Source organism: Periplaneta americana, chromosome 7 (assembly GCF_040183065.1).
Source record: "Periplaneta americana isolate PAMFEO1 chromosome 7, P.americana_PAMFEO1_priV1, whole genome shotgun sequence".
NCBI classification, from domain to species: Eukaryota; Metazoa; Arthropoda; class Insecta; order Blattodea; family Blattidae; genus Periplaneta; species Periplaneta americana.
This window is the reverse complement of record NC_091123.1, coordinates 116,998,760-117,017,206: the sequence shown is the minus strand read 5'-3', so window position 1 is coordinate 117,017,206 and position 18,447 is coordinate 116,998,760. Positions and strand designations below refer to the sequence as shown.

General features: G+C 36.7%; 2 protein-coding genes across 2 annotated transcripts in view; both read left to right on the top strand.

Moving 5' to 3' along the window:
- The window catches only part of LOC138703381 (uncharacterized), a 345,308-nt gene that overhangs the window by 252,927 nt on the left and 73,934 nt on the right, over window positions 1-18,447 (top strand). The window contains exon 3 of the mRNA XM_069831207.1: window positions 18,204-18,425. Within this exon, the coding sequence (XP_069687308.1) occupies window positions 18,204-18,425 (222 nt within the window). The remainder of the gene's footprint in view (window positions 1-18,203; window positions 18,426-18,447) is intronic.
- LOC138702647 (putative nuclease HARBI1) lies at window positions 14,011-16,236 on the top strand. Its single transcript, XM_069829971.1, has 2 exons — window positions 14,011-14,237; window positions 15,008-16,236. The coding sequence occupies exons 1-2, from the start codon at window positions 14,011-14,013 to the stop codon at window positions 15,906-15,908; spliced, it is 1,128 nt and encodes a 375-aa protein (XP_069686072.1). The 3' UTR covers window positions 15,909-16,236.

Sequence of the window (18,447 nt, the reverse complement as noted above, 5' to 3'; positions counted from 1 at the left end):
CAAATTCTAATGAACAACCCTCATTATCATTAAACAGTGAGTGTACCATGTATTACTATTTTTTTTTTCATATTAATTCTAGTACTAATAAGAGTACGCCTATGTTTCTTTTACTAATGGCGGGCGCTTGACTGTTCACCACTTTCACACATACAGTACAAAGCAGTTGTGTATACTGGTGTGAGGCTAGTTTACGCTACACGCGCGATGAGATGAGATGAGATGAGATGAGATGAGATGAGATGAGATGAGATGAGATGAGATGAGATGAGATGAGATGAGATGAGATGAGATGAGATGAGAGAAATTTGTTGGGATGTCATAGGAAAACCGTAATTAACGGAAAACCCCTGTATTACCTGGTCCATGGGCTTGCCTTGCGGCACTATAAGATTATAAATTAATATACATCAAATTAAAGATGAAATTTGGATAGTAGTACGCAATGAATTAAGAAATGAAAGGAAATTAGAAGGAACTGTTTTACTGAAGACTGCTAAATTTGTGGAAGATTTTTCATATCAAAAGTTTTATAATGTTTTTTTTTTTTTTTCAAAATGCACAGTTAATACAAATTTATGAACGAGCACAATAACAAAATATTAAAATTTCTAGAAAGAAGACTGCACATATACCGTGAAATATCCAACGACTTTAAAATAAAAGACAATTCGAAGAAACTGTCTTACTGATAACTGCTAAATTTGTGGAAGATTTTTTGTATGGAAAATTTTGTCATATTTTCAGAAGAAATATTCCTGTTTGCAAATGAATACATATTTATAGACGAGCACGATAAAAAAAATACTTAAAATTTGGTGCTATTAAAACTAATAATTTTGAAATAATATTTGTAAATATATTTTATATTGACGTCACTAAAAAAGCTCTTTGCGCCAAAGTTTAACATTAGAGGGTTACGACAAGGATGCTCTTTATCATCTACCCTGTTCGACATCTACTTCGAGAATTTAGTAAAGAACTGTTTTCAGAATATGGGAAGAAGAATAAAGCGCATAAGATTTGCTGCTGATATGGGTTGTTAGCAGAAGAGGAGATGATACTAAAGGATATGTTACTGGAACTAAATAACAGCTGTGAGCAATATGGGATGAAGATGAATGCAAACAAGACGAAGACCATTGTTGTCAGAAGAAAAATAAAGGAATACTAAATAAGACAGTAGAGCAAGTGGACATCTTCAGATAATTAGGATGTACTATAAACAGTAACATGTGTTGCTATCATGAAGTCAAATGGAGGAAGCAATGGCAAAGGAAGATTTTAATAGAAAAAAAAGCATCTTCTGCGGACCTCTGGGAAAAGAACTAAGGAAGAGACTAGTGAAGTGCGTTGTGTCGAGTGTAGCATTGTATGGAGCAGAAACATGGACATTACCACGAAGTGAAGAGAAGCGAATAGAAGCATTTGAAATGTGGATATGGAGAAGGATGGAGGGTGTGAAATGGACAGACTGAATAAGAAATGAAAGTGTGTTGGAAAGGGTTTTTGTAGAAATAATGATGCTGAAACTGATCAGGAAGAGAAAAAGGAATTGTTTAGGTCACTGGCTGAGAGGAAACTGTCTGCTGAAGGATGCACTGGAAGGAATGGTGAACGGGAGAAGTGTTCGGGGTAGAAGAAGATATCAGATGATAGACTACATTAAGATACATGGATCATATGCGGACAGAGGAAGGCGGAAAACAAGAAAGATTGGAGAATGCTGGGTTTGTAGTGAAAGACCTACCATTTGGCAGAACAGTATGTATGTATGTATGTATGTATGTATGTATGTATGTATGTATGTATGTATGTATGTATGTATTGGCTGAAAAGCTTGAATAGTCATGGGAATATAAATTCAGTCGATTTTTGGGCTCGATCTAAATACTCTGGACATATATTTTTTTTTATTCAATGCAGTGGCACTTGACTAGAGTCATTGGCCGTATAATGGCGATAAAAACTAAAAGGCAAGAAAACGAAATAAAGTGAACAATGTCCAAGGAAACTATGAAGGAGTGGATGTCAGCACTGCTGCATTCTGTCTCTGGCCTCCCAGTACCTATCCACAAAGCCGACAGATGAAAGAGCTGGACAGGTCTTAATGTGGTTTGAGTCCATGGTGTCGGAACATCTTACAGAGCATGCAGTGGGGGCTGGATAATACACCCAGGCGGTGGAGGTGATTAGCCAGACAGTCATGGCCAGGCTTCGACACTTTGGACCCGATACAATAAGTTTACTGTGCATGCACTATAGGTTGTTGACTCGCTGCAGGTAGATAGAAATGTGTTGAGGTAACACCGTTGCTATTTAGAGTAGAATGCGGTAGTATGGGGAAACACATATGTACATTCTGAAAGTAAATATACATTACACAATGATGTTGTCAAAAGAATGTGAAAAGCATTTATTCTCCTGTTTTTATAAGCATTTGTGTTTAATTATACACAGTGATAATGGTGGAAATAAGCATGTAGCAATTTTAATTTTTTCATTTATCCTATTGGTCGTCTTTAGAAAGTGCAGTTACAGTACCGAATTTCAATGTACCTACTACAAGATACATTCTCAGTGTCTCAAACGTAAATCTTTTTCGGTTATCTCCCAAAGTTTGTACTGTAGAAAGCTGCGCTATACGTCGCATGACGTGATAGGAGCAAACGAAAAAACCTAACATCATTGCAGTCTCTAAGAGACAGTCCTTTATTCTCGGGTGACTCTATGTCCACTAATTTACTGTTTATGTTACACAATGTTCCATATCCGTTATTTTTACATAAAATTGATTTCCACTTCTGTTTTACACGTTCAGTAACCGGTGTACTTGATGTCACATTAATTCTCTGCATCATTTTCTAAATTAATTTGAGGGCTTCCGGCATTTCTTGCTCTGACTTTTCTAACCGTGTAATAGTTTCAGACACAGTTTGTGTGAAAACCAAATTATTCGTCAGAACCTTCAAATCCAGAGCGTTTTCCTTTGCGTATTTGTTGGCATTCATTCTACATTACCCCCACCCACTGTACGCTTTACCACTATACTCAGTACGCCGTTATGCGGATTTCCCACTGAACTGCTCTATCGGGTCCGAAGTCTCGAAGCCTGGTCATGACCGACTGCGGCGCGGAACGTCGCAACAGCTTCTCTTCTAGGCCATTCGGGGAGAGTGCTCTGGACATATTTTTAACCCTTAAATTGGCAGTACTTCATTTCTCACACTAGTTTATTAAACCGTGTCGGACTGTAAAGAAAACAACTAGCGCAATGTCCATATTTTATATGTTGTACAATATTATAGTATTGTGAAATTTTAATTTTCCTATCAATTACCGCTAAATTTCAAGCGCCTTATCTTAGTCGTGGCTGTCAGCGTATTAAATACCATTAATTTTTCTGCCGCCTCCTTTCCTCCTCACCACAAATGTGACGTTGTACAGAGGCAGAGATAAAATAATTATAAGATCTGTACATTGATTTGAAGCTGTGCTGACATACATTTCACGTAATTTCATGTCTATGTGTGCTTTCACTTGAACTTCAGAGAGCTGACGGTAATTAGGGAATTCCCTTGTTCCCAGTCTGAATCCATTGGGGTGTCATCGTGAGCCGAAATTTAACTTCTATCGGTCGTAACAAAGAATCAATATATACGTATATAATTCAATTTATATTGGAAGATTTTTACCCCTTGACAGCTGCACGCCCGCTTATATCATACCCAGGCTTTTTAAATAAGACTTGTGGTATTATATCTAACAAATTCAGAACATATTAAATATATTACTTTTTATTTTATATACAGAATGCAGATAGAGTATAATTTTGCAAGAAGTCAACATAAATAATAATATTCTGAAAGATATATGTTACAAAAATGAAGTGACTCTTCTTTCCACAACGCTTAACATTCTATACTGGCAACATGATTACACAGATATAATTTCACAGTAACACATTATTGGACATGGGCAATAATATTTTGAAAGATGTATATTATATTTTAGAATTTATATTATTATTATTTTCAGTGGGCTTACGTATATTCACATACTACATTAGGAACACGACAAAAGTATCATTGATATGCATACAATTCGTTTTCCCCTCTTTTGTATATAAATATGTGTGTGTATATATATATATATATATATATATATATATATATATATATGTTTAGGTGTGCTCACTCGAAAGAAAGTTATGCAATTATTGACAATGTGAAAAACACGGAGTTTTTAAGCGAATATCTGCAACTTTGAGCGACTATCCTCGAGCTTTATTTTACTACGGTCATTACGAATGCTAGTCGCGCTGAAATGGCAGTTGCTTAAAATCCAATAGCATGTTACTGGCTATCATAGGAGTATGTGGGGTAAAACATCTTTTCCTTTCGTTCTGCCACTAATACTGGCACTTCTGTTACATTTGGCATGAGTTTTTTCACACCAATTCCTGTTCTATTGCACAATTTTTTAGGGTCAATATTTCTCAATAGTACTTTTGGCGATTCAATGTTAAGTATTAAATTATTTGTTGGCAATCCTTGTGATTTCAAAGAATTCAAGAATTCTGTTTGATAAAACACAGTCTGCTCACTATCTGCAACTGTCTCGAGAAACACATAACACGGTTCTGGACTGCATAAAGATTCTTATTGCATGAATTATCTAGATTTTGGCCTTCATGATATCTCTACAATGTTACTTTATATCGTTTTGCTTTTTCCATGGCCTCATGAAAGTCGATGTTGAATACGACAGACAATAATGAAGAACAATTGACTGTAGAAGATTTTGCATTTTAATATAATACATGATTATTTGAGCTTTTTATTTTTATTTTTTATATTTTTAATTAATTTTAATGTAGTCTATGTTCTTTTCCTGGTTATGAAGGTTAAATGTGCAAACTTTGGCACATATCGGTCAAAGCGTGTAGATTTGTATAGAGAACATACACACATACACATACATACATACATACATACATACCCACATTCAATTTTATATATTAAGATAGCCTATTAACCTGTTGTAAGCTATAGGATACTTTGCGGATTTAAGGATTGAGTGGACTTTCTTAATCTTTCACCATTATTTCACCACAGTGCAGTGTCCCCATCAATCAGACGTGTACATTGTGGTGTAACTTGCACTTGCCTCGCCTCTCTTCGAAACCAGTAAGCAACTTTACTCCCGCTTGGAGGGGAGGCAGTAATATCTGTCGTCGCAAGTACCCCCGCCAACCCTCCTCAAACAAGCAGCACAACCACAGTCTTAATATATACAGTCACGAAGCTCAATACGTAGGGAATATGCATCCATAGATAGTTGCTAACCACTAGGATCGCTATTATCGCCTCATCACAGATAATGCGAAATAGTACCGGCACAGTCTATTGTTCCTAGTACCCTCAACAACTCAAGCTTCGTGACTATATATATTAGACTGTGGTACAACTCAGTCCCGGTATTCGTACTCATAAATGCTCTGGAATACATATTGATATAGTATTTATTCAGAGAAGCAGTAAATAAGTCATGATTGTTATTTTCTTTTGCATATGGATATTATTGTTTCTTTCATAGAATTTTTTTATTTTTTAGTTTAGTAGGTTATTTTACGACGCTTTATCAAAATCTCTGGTTGTTTAGCGTCTGAATGAGATGAAGGTGATAATGCCGGTGAAATGAAGCCGTGGTCCAACACAGAAAGTTACCCAGCATTTGCTCATATTGGGTTGAGGGAAAACCGAGGAAAAACCTCAACCAAATAACTTGCCCCGACCGGGAATTTAACCCGGGCCACCTGGTTTCACGACCAGAGATTGTAACCGTTACTCCACAGGTGTGGACTCTTTCATAGTATACTGCATTTAATTTTTAATAGATAATATTACGTTCAGTTACGTTCCTTTAACATATTGGTAGCCACTGGCGTAGCTCTGTCGGTAACGCGCTTCCCTGCCGATCCGGAGTTGCGCTCGGGCGCGGATTCGATTCCCGCTTGGACTGATTACCTGGTTGGGTTTTTTCCGAGATTTTTCCCCAATCGTAAAGCAAATGTTAGGTAATCTATAGCAAATCCTCGGCCTCATCTCGTCAGATATCATCTCACTATCACCAATTCTATCGACGCTAAATAACCTCGTAGTTAATACAGCATCGTTAAATAACCAAGTAAATAAAATAAAAACACATTGGTGCATATTAATAATATAATAGGCTATAATAGACTGTAATAGCTGTCGGATCTCTTCAGTTACTTTATACAGATACTTGCATCGCCATCATTACGTCGCAACGTTTAATAAATAAAATGGACAGGATTTTTAAATTAAGGGCTAGTCTACTTCCATAAACTGAACGCACTCGCTATATTGTATAAACAAAAATTGAAAACAACTTGTTCGCTCTCGTGCAGTACGCCCCGCTCTTTTCCTGCCGACGCGATGGCCAAACAGTAGTTATAGCAGCACAAACAGTGGAAATGAACATGGCTGGTCCCCATAAGAAACTCGAAGAGCTTGCATATATTCCGTCAATTAAGTATCAGCGTTATTTGCTAAGGCTCCATACTGACACAACTGGAACTAAATCAAATGCACCAAGTTTATATCCTTCATTTTACAATATAAATTTTACGACGTTTGCGTTTAGAGTAAATTGCACACGTAAACATTACTTTCCATCGCTGAAAAGTCTCCTGCAGCTTTAAGTTAATGTTTCCCTTTCTTTGACCTATTATTCTATTTAATTGCTCTGTTTACAGTTTAGAGCGGCTTATAGAAGTCTTTCAGTCGTCAAAAATGTAAATGCGGTTTTTAATTTCAATGAAAAATTTAATTAATCTATGTTCATGCACTGCTAAAGCAAAGCTTCATCGTTGCGTGAAAGCCAAGCTTATAGATCCTACTCGAGCTCACAGCGAGGGTGTACAGTATGTCCGCTGACAGCGTGAATTAATTTTGTTGTAGACGTCACATTATGTTTGTTTATTCGTCTAATGTAATATTATGTCATGTCCTGTCACAGTCTAGTATATACAGTCACGAAGCTCAATACGTAGTAAATATGCATCCATAGATAGTTGCTAACCACTAGGATCACTACTATCGCCTCATCACAGACAATGCGAAATAGTACCGGCACAGTCTATTGTTCCTAGTACCCTCAACAACTCAAGCTTCTTGACTGTATATACTAGACTGTGATTATATCTTGAAGTTCCTTTTCTTTTGTGGTTATCTCGCATAGAGAGAGGCGATGAAATAACTCTGCAGATTTTCAGAGAGAATAGTTCATGTTTTATGAAACAAAAAAGTATAATACAAATTGGTGGAAAGTCAGTAGTTTTCTGAGAATTTTTTTACCCAAGTTTTTAACACCCTCTTATTTGGTAAGTATTGTGAGTATAATCTTGATTTTTGTCCGTATCGATAGAAAATCTAATAAAAAATCGTTTATCCCTCTGACGTATTTCAATAGCGTGGACGGTTTTAGTGTAAATTTAATTTTGAAACCACTAATTTCAAGCCACTGAATGGTGTAACCAGTTTGCAACATTGTAGCCAGAAAGAGAGATGAGAGGTAGTTCACTAAAACAAACAGACTTGAGTTCATTAACATCTTACGTCTGTATTACGAGAAGAAAGAGGCGGCGATGTTGCCAGACTGCTGACACTTCCAATTCAATTTTCTAATTAATCGTACATTTAATCACGAAACGTAATACAGGTTTTTACACGATAGTGTGTTTTTTCGTCGTTACAGCAAACGGCCGCCATTATTGGAGTTGGCAACCTAGACAAGTATGTTAAAATATTACAAATAACTGCTGTAGGGTTGTAATGAAAACTACCCTTCCCATCTACCTACACCTATGACAAACTTCTTGTTGAGAATCAGTCAGCTGTTCATAGTCTAACGTAGGTAGGTACTGTATATTAATATTTTTAAAAATATTATTTTCAAAGTATATTATCGTGCAAAAAATACTGTACAATACATGTTTGTGAAGTGCATTACAAAATCTCGAAAATTGAAAAATTCGCTCTGCTTGCTTTTCAAACTTTTCCTCGGTTTTATAAAAAGCATTTCCCAACCTTGTATCCTAATGTACTACTTCTGGTCATTTAAGTGTACCCTATCGTCCCTTTTAATCTGTAGAATTATTTCACTTCCATCCTGTATATTCCAGATTACAATATTTAATATTACTTAATACCAATATTTTGTTGTTGCTACCTTTCAGCAGCAATTTTATGTGAATAACTTCGTGAGATATCAACTGGCCCGAACGTTTGAGGTGTCACTCAATTGAACGCGACGACATCGATTAAACAAAAGAAGAAACATTGATTCGGGGTAAATTGAACCCTCAAGGTTCAAGAAGTAGTTGAAACAATGTTAAAATTTCAAAATGCCTCGAAATTCAAACGCTGATACAATGAAAAAATGGAGACGAGAACAATATAATAAAAGGACATCCCAAGACGAATAAAACAAGCCCAAGATCACCGTTGCGGAGTACAGGAGACGGCGGAGAGAGAGCAAGTGAGCGGCTGCGCAAGCGAGCTCCATGAACCTGTGACCCTAGAACTGCGTCACTCAGTTGTCTAACTCTACAAGCTACATCATCGGCTCAAACAGTGAATCTGGCTACTGTTTGTCCGTAATAATACTCTGTAAGCCATTCATTCATTCATTCATTCATTCATTCATTCAATACGTAAACGAAATAAATTCAAAACATTCCTATAACAAATTCATTTTAAAATTTAAAGATTTTGCTGTTTGCCAATTTGGCGGTGTTAGTTTAACATTTTATACACGCGTGCGCGCACAAACACACGCACGCACGCGCGCACACACACACACACACAATAGGCTTCTTAATAAATGCAAATTAGACGAAGACCATGGTTACAGGAAGGAAAATAAAGAAGATAAACCTGCGAATTCTAAATGAGGTAGTAGAACAAGTGGACACCAACTTGGGGTGTACTACAAGCAGTAACATGAGCTACTGCGAGGAAGTCAAAAGAAGAATAGAAATGGCCGAGGAAGCTTTTAATAGAAAAAGGAGTAACTTCTGCGGATCTCTGGAAAAAGTACTAAGGAAGAGACTAGTGAAGTTCTTTGTGTGGAGTGTGGAATTGTATGGAGCAGAAACACGGACATTACGACGAAGTGAAGAGAAGCGAATAGAAGCATTTGAAATGTGGATATGGAGAAGAATAGAAGGTGTGAAGTGGACAGACGGAATAAGAACTGAAGCTATGTTGAAATGGGTAGGTTAAGAAGGAATGATGCTCAAACTGATCGGGGAGAGGAAAAGAAATGGGATGGGTCACTGACTAAGAAAATACACTTAAAGGAATGGTGAATGGGAGAAGAGTTCGGGGCAGAAGAAAAGATATCAGATGATAGACGACATCAAGTTATATGGATCATATATTGTGGAGACAAAGAGGAAGGCAGAAAATAGGAAAGACTGGAGAATGCTGAGTTTGCAATGAAAGATCTGCTCTTGGGTAGAACACTATGAATGAATGAATGCATCTACCTATAACCTGATTGGAAGTAGGCCTATATGTGACGTCACAGTGCAGGTATACTGTTCTCCACCCAGGAGATCAACCGTGAAAAGAATGTGCTTACTATTGCGTCATCTATTGGAGCGAAGTAGATAAATAATATTATCGTTATCACGTCAGTTTAAAAACCATGCTCTCTCCTGCATATGTTATTTCCTATATGGAGGAATTAAAAGACCAGGAGATTAACAGTGATCTAATTTTGTAACTAGGGTAGTGTGTATATATATATATATATATATATATATATATATATATATATATATATATGTGTGTGTGTGTGTGTGTGTGTGTGTGTGTGTGTGTGTGTGTGTGTAACAATGTTATTGTTTGTGCTGTGAGAGCGAGCCAATAGAGATACGAGTACCCACGTGTATGACCTTATGGCATCTTATGACATCAACATTCATTCACAGCATTACCCCGCTCCGTTTCATTCCGCAAAGACTTTCTCGTGGTTGGAGCACAGTAGGTACGTTCGTATGCAAAATAGTTGAGCATTCCTCTACATTCTAGCTCTCGCAAGTCGAAGACGGGACTCAGCCATAATGTCAAAGTGAGTACCGGCACTGTTATCAATCACTGCTGCTCTGTTACTAGTCTTATTATTTAAATAACTACAGCTTTGTGGCTGATTGTAGGCTCATTGCAAAGATAATGCCTTAAGTAAGACGCTCAAGCGTGTAATGTTGCAGGGCATAGTTGAAAAGTATTGAACTTATGTTTTTGACTGTTAATATAGACAACATTACATATAAATTGTGTAAAATATACCTAAATGTAACAAAAACAGTGGACTGATAGGTGTTGCAATACCAAGAGGTACAGAAAATGTGTTGAACATAAAGCAAAAGAACAGTGCCATCAAAATCTGGAAATTATCAAGATATAAATTCGACGTTTAGCATGGATGTATAACACGGTGGTTAGTGCCAACATCTCTATTACGAAATTAAATAATCGACATTTCATTTTAGGAAATTTCTAGAAAAGTACAGAGATATACAGTGGGTTTTCAGCGGCGAGTGACATTACGCAATAGCCTGATAAAACACGAAGAAATGTCAGAAAATAGGAATACGTTGTGTATTCTCTTGCAACGAACATCATGTGATACTGAAAGAATTTTCTCGCGATATAAAATCATTTCAAATAATAGCTGCAGAAAGTTCAAGTTCCGTACTTTAAGAATGCACATTGTTATTCACTGCAATGATCACGAGGAAATGGAGATCACGGCTCAAGCATGCGTTTGTATGTTTGATTCAGGGATTTTGGCCCTTGTAAAAAGTAAATAGATAAACTAAGAGCGAGTTGCTCATCACTACTGAAGGGCAGGGTCGCACACATCACTGCTCTGGCACAGATCAGGCCGCGCAGTCATAACACCAAACATTTTCTTCTTATCGTTTCGCGGTACAGTCTGTCTTAAAATACAATATTCTTCCACACGTCTCGTTACTAACCACTGCGTCTGTTTACTAAACAATATCATGATGACTTATATCATACACGGGCACAATTTTCGGTTACGTGAGGCACTCGATTTGAAATAGTTTGTTTACTAGGAGAGGAAACTGCAGAGTAGGATGGGAAATATAAACTGCTGTGACCTGCGTCACCTTATCGTAATCGCTAAGGCGGTCAGTGGCGAATTATTAGGAAAGCGCTTGGTTAACGCGAGAGACTCGAAAACTTTTATTCAATTTGGCAAATTAATTCGGCAGCTTTAATCATAAACGTCTTTACAATTTCTCCATCACTGAATTGATTTAAATCACAGGCGAGAAATTGCGTAACTAGCCAATAATATTCCATCACGTTTATTTTCTTGAATATTCTGGCGTTTCTCAAGATTACTTAATAGATTTGCACGTTCTCGACCCAAAAATAATTTCAGAAAATCATATTTCGTTTTCTACGCACATTTGATATATATATATATATTTTTTTTATAAATTTCTTTTGGAACTAATACGTACAAACAATATTTAATTCCTCGTAGGCTATCTTTTAATGCAGCGTGTTTAAGGTATAATGTCGTATTTGGTATACTATGCAAATGTTAAGATCATAAATTTTCTTCGAAATAGTACGAAAAATAACATTTAATTTGTCTTACCTTCTAATTCAGCATGCTCTTTATGACATAAGGAGTAATGTTATTGTATATTAAATTTATTAATGCCTAATAGGATTTTCGAGCATAACATACATCGTACGTTCTCCCCTTCACAAAAAAAAAAAAAAACTCTTCCTCCCATTTCTCATGAAATCGTTTTCTAACGCGTACACACTGCTTTGATAATGCCATTATGCCACCACTGATACTGCTTATGAAACTGATATAGAACCTGTCCACGCCTAGGAGCTACGTGAGGGAGGAACGGGGACTGTGAAGATGATGTCACTCAGAGCGATAAGCTCTGTGAAGGTCAGTGAGGCACAAATTCTCAAGTGAGGCACGATGCCCATCTCTGACTTCTATTTTCTTGACATGAGTGTTTCTCAGCTACAAGTATAGATATTATTTTCATTCTTTCTCTTTCCTCTTCCCCTCCTATGTACGTTCGTGATTAAATTTATTTCTTATGACGCAACACACAGCTCGCTCACTAATCAAACAATCAAGGACAGGGGCCAATAACGTTGAATCGAGCCGTATTATGCTCCATATTGATCACGCCTCATTTCAGTAATTGGTCAGAACTTGTTCAACAATGCTCCACTATATTGGAAGTTGACCGTACTCCATAGACACGAAGCAACGACCTGTTTGTCTATCTGTTGCATTACCTGTGTTGAGCATACTATATACTCAATGTTTCTTTAACCCCAGTCTTTAAATAGCTGTAATACTAAGCCTATACATATATAATATATATTAGCTACGCATAGGCTATTATGCAAGTTTTATAATTCTGGGATAATATATTAGACACTATACATAAGTTATGCAGCATTTTCAGCAGAATTTTCAGCTTTGACAATCTATATAGATTTTAATATGGCTGCATTCATTTGGTCGCAAAATGGCGGAACGAAATGCACTACCGGAAAAAAAGAACACGAAAATTTTTAAAATATTAAAAATACATTACTGTTAAGACTTCACGAATAAAACAAGTATTGTTGGAATTAGTTTAAAAACTTGAATTATGTTTTTTTTTTTTTTTCGTTATTATATGAATTCGCGTTCTTATAAGATGTGGGAAGAAGTATGAAGAAATTGTGGAAAGAAATTGATAAAATGACATCGAGTTTCGCGAATTTCACGGATCTCTGCCCAATGGTAACCGAACCTGCGACCTTGTAACTTGTATTGCGCAACGCCTTAACCTCGACGCTATCGAAAGTTGCAAACTACTACAGTGTCCTTAAAGGTTCGTAAATTATATAGTAATCATTATAGTTATTTATGCATTAAGAGAGGTAAGTAGGTTTTACTAGTAGAGGAAGGGTTCACGCCCAAGCGATAACGTGGACTGCAATTAAGTAGTCCGATACTAGCAAATTTTATTTAACTCACGAACTTACATATAATGTTTTCCATTCCCACATTTTACGTAAAAAGAATACTTTTTTTTTTTTTTCATTTTACATTATTTAATGCCAGATCTGTTGGGAGGATCGTTGACTTTCGAGTATTATTTTCTTTGTTCTATGCGACTGTTTAATTCAATAGTATAATATTATATAAACGTGCTACATGCCCTGCCCATCTAAAATATCTGAATTTAATGTTCCTAATTATGTCAGATGAAGAATACAATGCGTGCAGTTCTGCGTTGTGTAACTTTCTCCATTCTCCTGTAACTTCATCCCTCTTAGCTTCAAATATTCTCCTAAGAACCTTATTCTCAAACACCCTTAATCTCTGTTCCTCTCTCAAAGTGAGAGTCCAAGTTTCACAACCATAAAGAACAACCGGTAATATAACTGTTTTATAAATTCTAACTTTAAGATTTTTTGAAGGAGACTACATGACAAAAGTTCTGAACCGAATAATAGCAGGCATTTCCCATATTTATTCTGCGTTTAATTTCCTCTCGAGTGTGATTTATATTTTAACTGGTTAGAATGACAGTGGTGTAAGTCATATGAATTTTGTTTTGAGTAATCCAAGGTTTTGTAAAGTTATCTAAACGGATGTTGAGTTCAGTAAGCAAAATTGGTTCTGCTCCTATTGGCCAGTCTTTGTACAATTATTGATTTAGGGCCGTATTCACCAACGTCGGTAAAAATTTTATCTCGGTTTTTAGCTACAAAAACTTAGATAATGGCTACATTTGTATTCACCAACAAAATTATCTCGGTTAATTGGGATTATCTCGGTTTAAAATTTTACCGGAGAAATGTTGGCCGATAAAGTAGGAAAAACTGAGATAATCGAAATAACAAGATGGCTCGTAGACGACTGGAATATTTAATTGATGAAATGGAAAATGACAGTGATGAGGAATATGGCCAAGAGTACAAAAGACGACGTCCCAGGTGGCTAAAAGAACGCGCCACATACTTTGAGGACTACGATGACTCAGACTTTGTAACACATTTTAGATTATCTAAAACTTCAGCTTTATCAGTCTTATCAATGATAGAACATAACCTGGAATTTACAACAAATAGGTAAGCTGAATTCTCTACAATACCTATTGTTTATAGCAGAGAGAGGCAGCAAAAATTACCGCACTTTACAGGGGACGTCGATCAGCTGTAGCAGCGCGTGCGGGCCGAGCATTCAGTTTCATTACAGTAGGCCTAAATTATTAGTTTCTCGCCATTTTCTGAATAACTTGGTTATGTATTGTCTCGAAGGCATTGCAGCGTCACGAAACTGATGTAGAAATTTGCGAACAGTACAACAGTCATAAGATTTGTTTTTTAGGAGAAATGTCTCAACTAGAAATATTCGTTGTACAATACTATACGTCACCATACTGACAGCGAACACAAATAATGTTCAATAACAAGTGTATTAATGCACACTACGGAATACCGTGCACTCACTAAACACTCCACTCGTCAACTAAACACTCCATACGCTTCCCGCTGTCCACACACTCAATCCTCACCACTTGGAATTTTAGGCCTACCGTAATAAAACTGAACGCCTGGCCCGCCCGCGCTGTTACAGCTGACCGGTGAGTCGAGCAATGGATTGCGGACAATCTGTTCCCCGACGTCTTCTGCATAGTGCGGTAACTTTTCGCTTCCTTTCTCTGTAGTTACCCAATTTATATACCTATAAGCTAGTGCTATAAATACACACACACGCGCATATACATGCATACTAACGATCGTATTGACAGGCATCGTAGTTGGCTATGTATCTTTACATTTTTTCATAAAATTAAGAAAATTAAAATTACATTGAAGTTACTTTTCTCCCATTTTAGGAATCAAGCTGTATCGCCCATAAATCAGCTGCTACTAGCACTAAGATTTTACGCTACTGGTGGTGACCAGCTCAGCGTTGCAGATTACGCTGGTGTGAGTCAGTCTACAGCTTCCCGAATTGTACATAGAGTCAGCAGTGCCATAGCTGCTTTACGATGCCAATATATTAATCTTCCGCAAACACCTCAATCTGTACTTCAAACGCAGATGCGTTTTTACAACAAAGCCAGATTTCCAAAAGTAATAGGAGCAATGGACTGTACCCATATTAGGATACGATCCCCTGGAGGTAATAATGCGGAACTCTTCCGAAACAGAAAGACTTACTTTTCGCTAAATGTGCAAGCAATATGTAATGCTAATATGGAATTTAGCGACATAGTGGCTAGATGGCCAGGCAGTAGTCACGACAGTACCATTTTCAATAATTGTGTACAACGAGCCAGGTTCGAACAGGGGATCTACGGGGATTCAGTGTTACTAGTAGATGCAGGCTATCCCTGTAGATCTTACCTAATGCCTCCTCTGGATATAGTTCATACACCGGCAGAGAACCTCTATAATGAATCGCAAATCAGATCAAGAAATGTAATAGAGAGAACGTTTGGCTTATGGAAGCGAAGATTTCCGGTTCTTGCTTTGGGGATGAATGTGACATTAGATCATACGTTTGCCGTGATAACTGCTACAGCGGTACTGCATAATATTCTTCGTCGAGCTGGAGAAGAATTACCTCAGGACGATCCACATCTACAGTTACCTGCACCATGGGCTGAACTCTTAGGAGAAGGGCAGATTGATGGACGACTGTATCAGCAAAATAGACCTATATCTCGCCGCGACAATCTAGTGAGACGAACAATAATTGATACCTACTTTAGAAGTCTCCTACCACAGTAACAGCACAGCATTTTACATTATTAAAAGGTCTTGAATAAATGTTGTCTATTTTTTCTCACACATTGTTGTTATATTACAAAACATAAGAAATAATTTGCTTTTTTCATGGTTCAATTTTGTAAACAAATGTACTATTTACATATTACTTATTCATATCTTTTAATGTATTGACACGGCTAAATTATTTTTTCATATAATGAAAACAATGAAATTGAATTAATAATTATCAGCACAATGCATTGTAACAATTTTAATTGTTGTTTAATAATATTTCAGTTTTCATTTTCTCGTGTTTGAGTAGTTCATTTTCTCTTTCAAGTTTCACTTTTTCAATTTCGAGTTTTAATTGTTCCTGCTGTAGTCGAAGAGAGTGAAGCTCCTTGTTCCACAAGTGTTCTTCTGTTGCTTGTTCAATGCTCTTCATTATTGCCTCAGCCTTTAACTTGTGGATTTTTGCTAAGGGCTCTTCTGACTTGCTAAGCATCGGTCTTCTGCGTGTAGTCCAGCTTGGGGGGACATTTTTTGAAGAAGTTGAAGGAGCTGTAACACTGACGTTGGCCGAGTCGTCACAGACATCTTCACTTGCAGCTTCAGTGGAGCAGTTTTCTATGGCTTGAACATTAGCGCTGTCGGCGGCTCCACTGCAGCTTGCAGTCACAGTCGATTGTAGTGCTGGATGCTTGGGAGACTTAAGCATATTTGGTGTATATTGACCCCAATTGAATTGCGTTGGATGAATCTCAAAATTACTACTTAATTCCGCTGATTCTTCTGTCAGCACAATTGTATCACCATTATCAACAACTACGATATCTAATGGTTCACTGTCACCGTCGTATGGGTTTTTCAGTCCCTCTACTGAAGGCCGAATAAGTTCTATTACCCTTTCAAGGATAGGATCAATTGTAATAACCTTACTTGTGCCCCCACCTGTTTTCAACGCTTCCATCTTGATTTCCGCCGATGCCTTTCTAGAAGCCTTCTTTAAGTTTTCCCAAACATTTCTCAAGTTTGTAGCATCCCGAACAGGCCCGTTTCCTTGCGAATTAAAACTAATTGAAATTGTTTGCCACTGTTCATTTTTCATTTGAGTTGTTACACCATCTGTTTTTTTATTTTCTATCACATTTATATTTTCTGCCACCAAATCCAATAACAATTCCTTCTCTTGAAATGTCATATTAGGTTTCTTTCTACGTTTCTGATCAACACTAGCCATAACTTACGGTAGATAAACTATTTTCGCACACCTAACCTATATACACTCGTAAACTTGTTTATTCTTACAATGAATTTATAGTGCGCATGGCGTTAATCAATTGTTTCCCTCTATGCTTTCCGTGCGTCGTTATGAAAAATTTAACTATCAAATGCAGTCTGAAACGAAAACTCCGTTTTTGAAAACCAGGTTAATATATTATGTGGTGAATATAGAACTGAGCGTTATCCGAGATAATGGTATTACCAGAGTTTTAGAAATCTGAGATAATAGCAAATATTACTGACGTTGGTGAATACGGGCCTTAGCCTACATCACTATCACACTAAATAGAGGACCTAAAAAGAAACACAAATCTAGGCATATGTCAGTTTGTTCAATTTATTGACTTACACCACTGTCATTCTAATCAGCTCATTTGTTACTGTTGCTCCAATATATTTGAATTCTTCCACCTCTTCGAAGAATAAATTTCCAATTTTTATATTTTCATTTCGTACAATATTCTGGTCACGAGACATAATCATATACTTTGTCTTTTAGGGATTTACTTCCAAACTTATCGCTTTACTTGCTTCAAGTAAAATATCCGTCTTCTACATTTTGGATGTAAGTAATTTATAGATGTTTGTGTTCATTCTAGGAACGTTAAAATGAAATGAGTTGTCCACGTATTCCTGAATTCTACAGTGAATCCTGTAACACAAATCAGTATTTTAAAAATATTAAACTACTGTACATAAGTTCAATCATTTATTAATTATAATCAAAATGTAATGATATCATTATTCAAAATTAATAAATATAAATAAAATCGATGCTAATAAAATAAACTTTCACGAGAATAACAATAACCCAAAGAACCAGAATAAATTCTAAAGTAATGTAGCTATTCAATGTTTCGAGTATTTTTATGAAAGTGTCGCGAAAACCTAAACAAGGCTTATGGAAATTCAACAATTCATAAAGATACCTGGGTTTCTCTCTACAGAAATACGTCACTTTAAAATTAATTGATTTGCTGGAAAATCAGATGAACAAGATGTATAAACAAAATGTTTCCCTCTTGTCCTCAGACGCTGTCAACGGACCTCGATGCATTCTTTGAACACTTCAGTGATCATGGACGATTAATTAGGCACTCACCTGCTCACATCTACCACTCCGAGGGTTCCAAGATACCAGGAGTTGAAGGGAAGGACTATCCCAGCTACAGTCACATTCCAGAGACAGGATTCACCTGCAACGAACACCGACAGAAAGATAAGATGTACGCCGATCCCAGGGCAAGGTGTCAGGTAAGCTTAAGATTTTCTAATT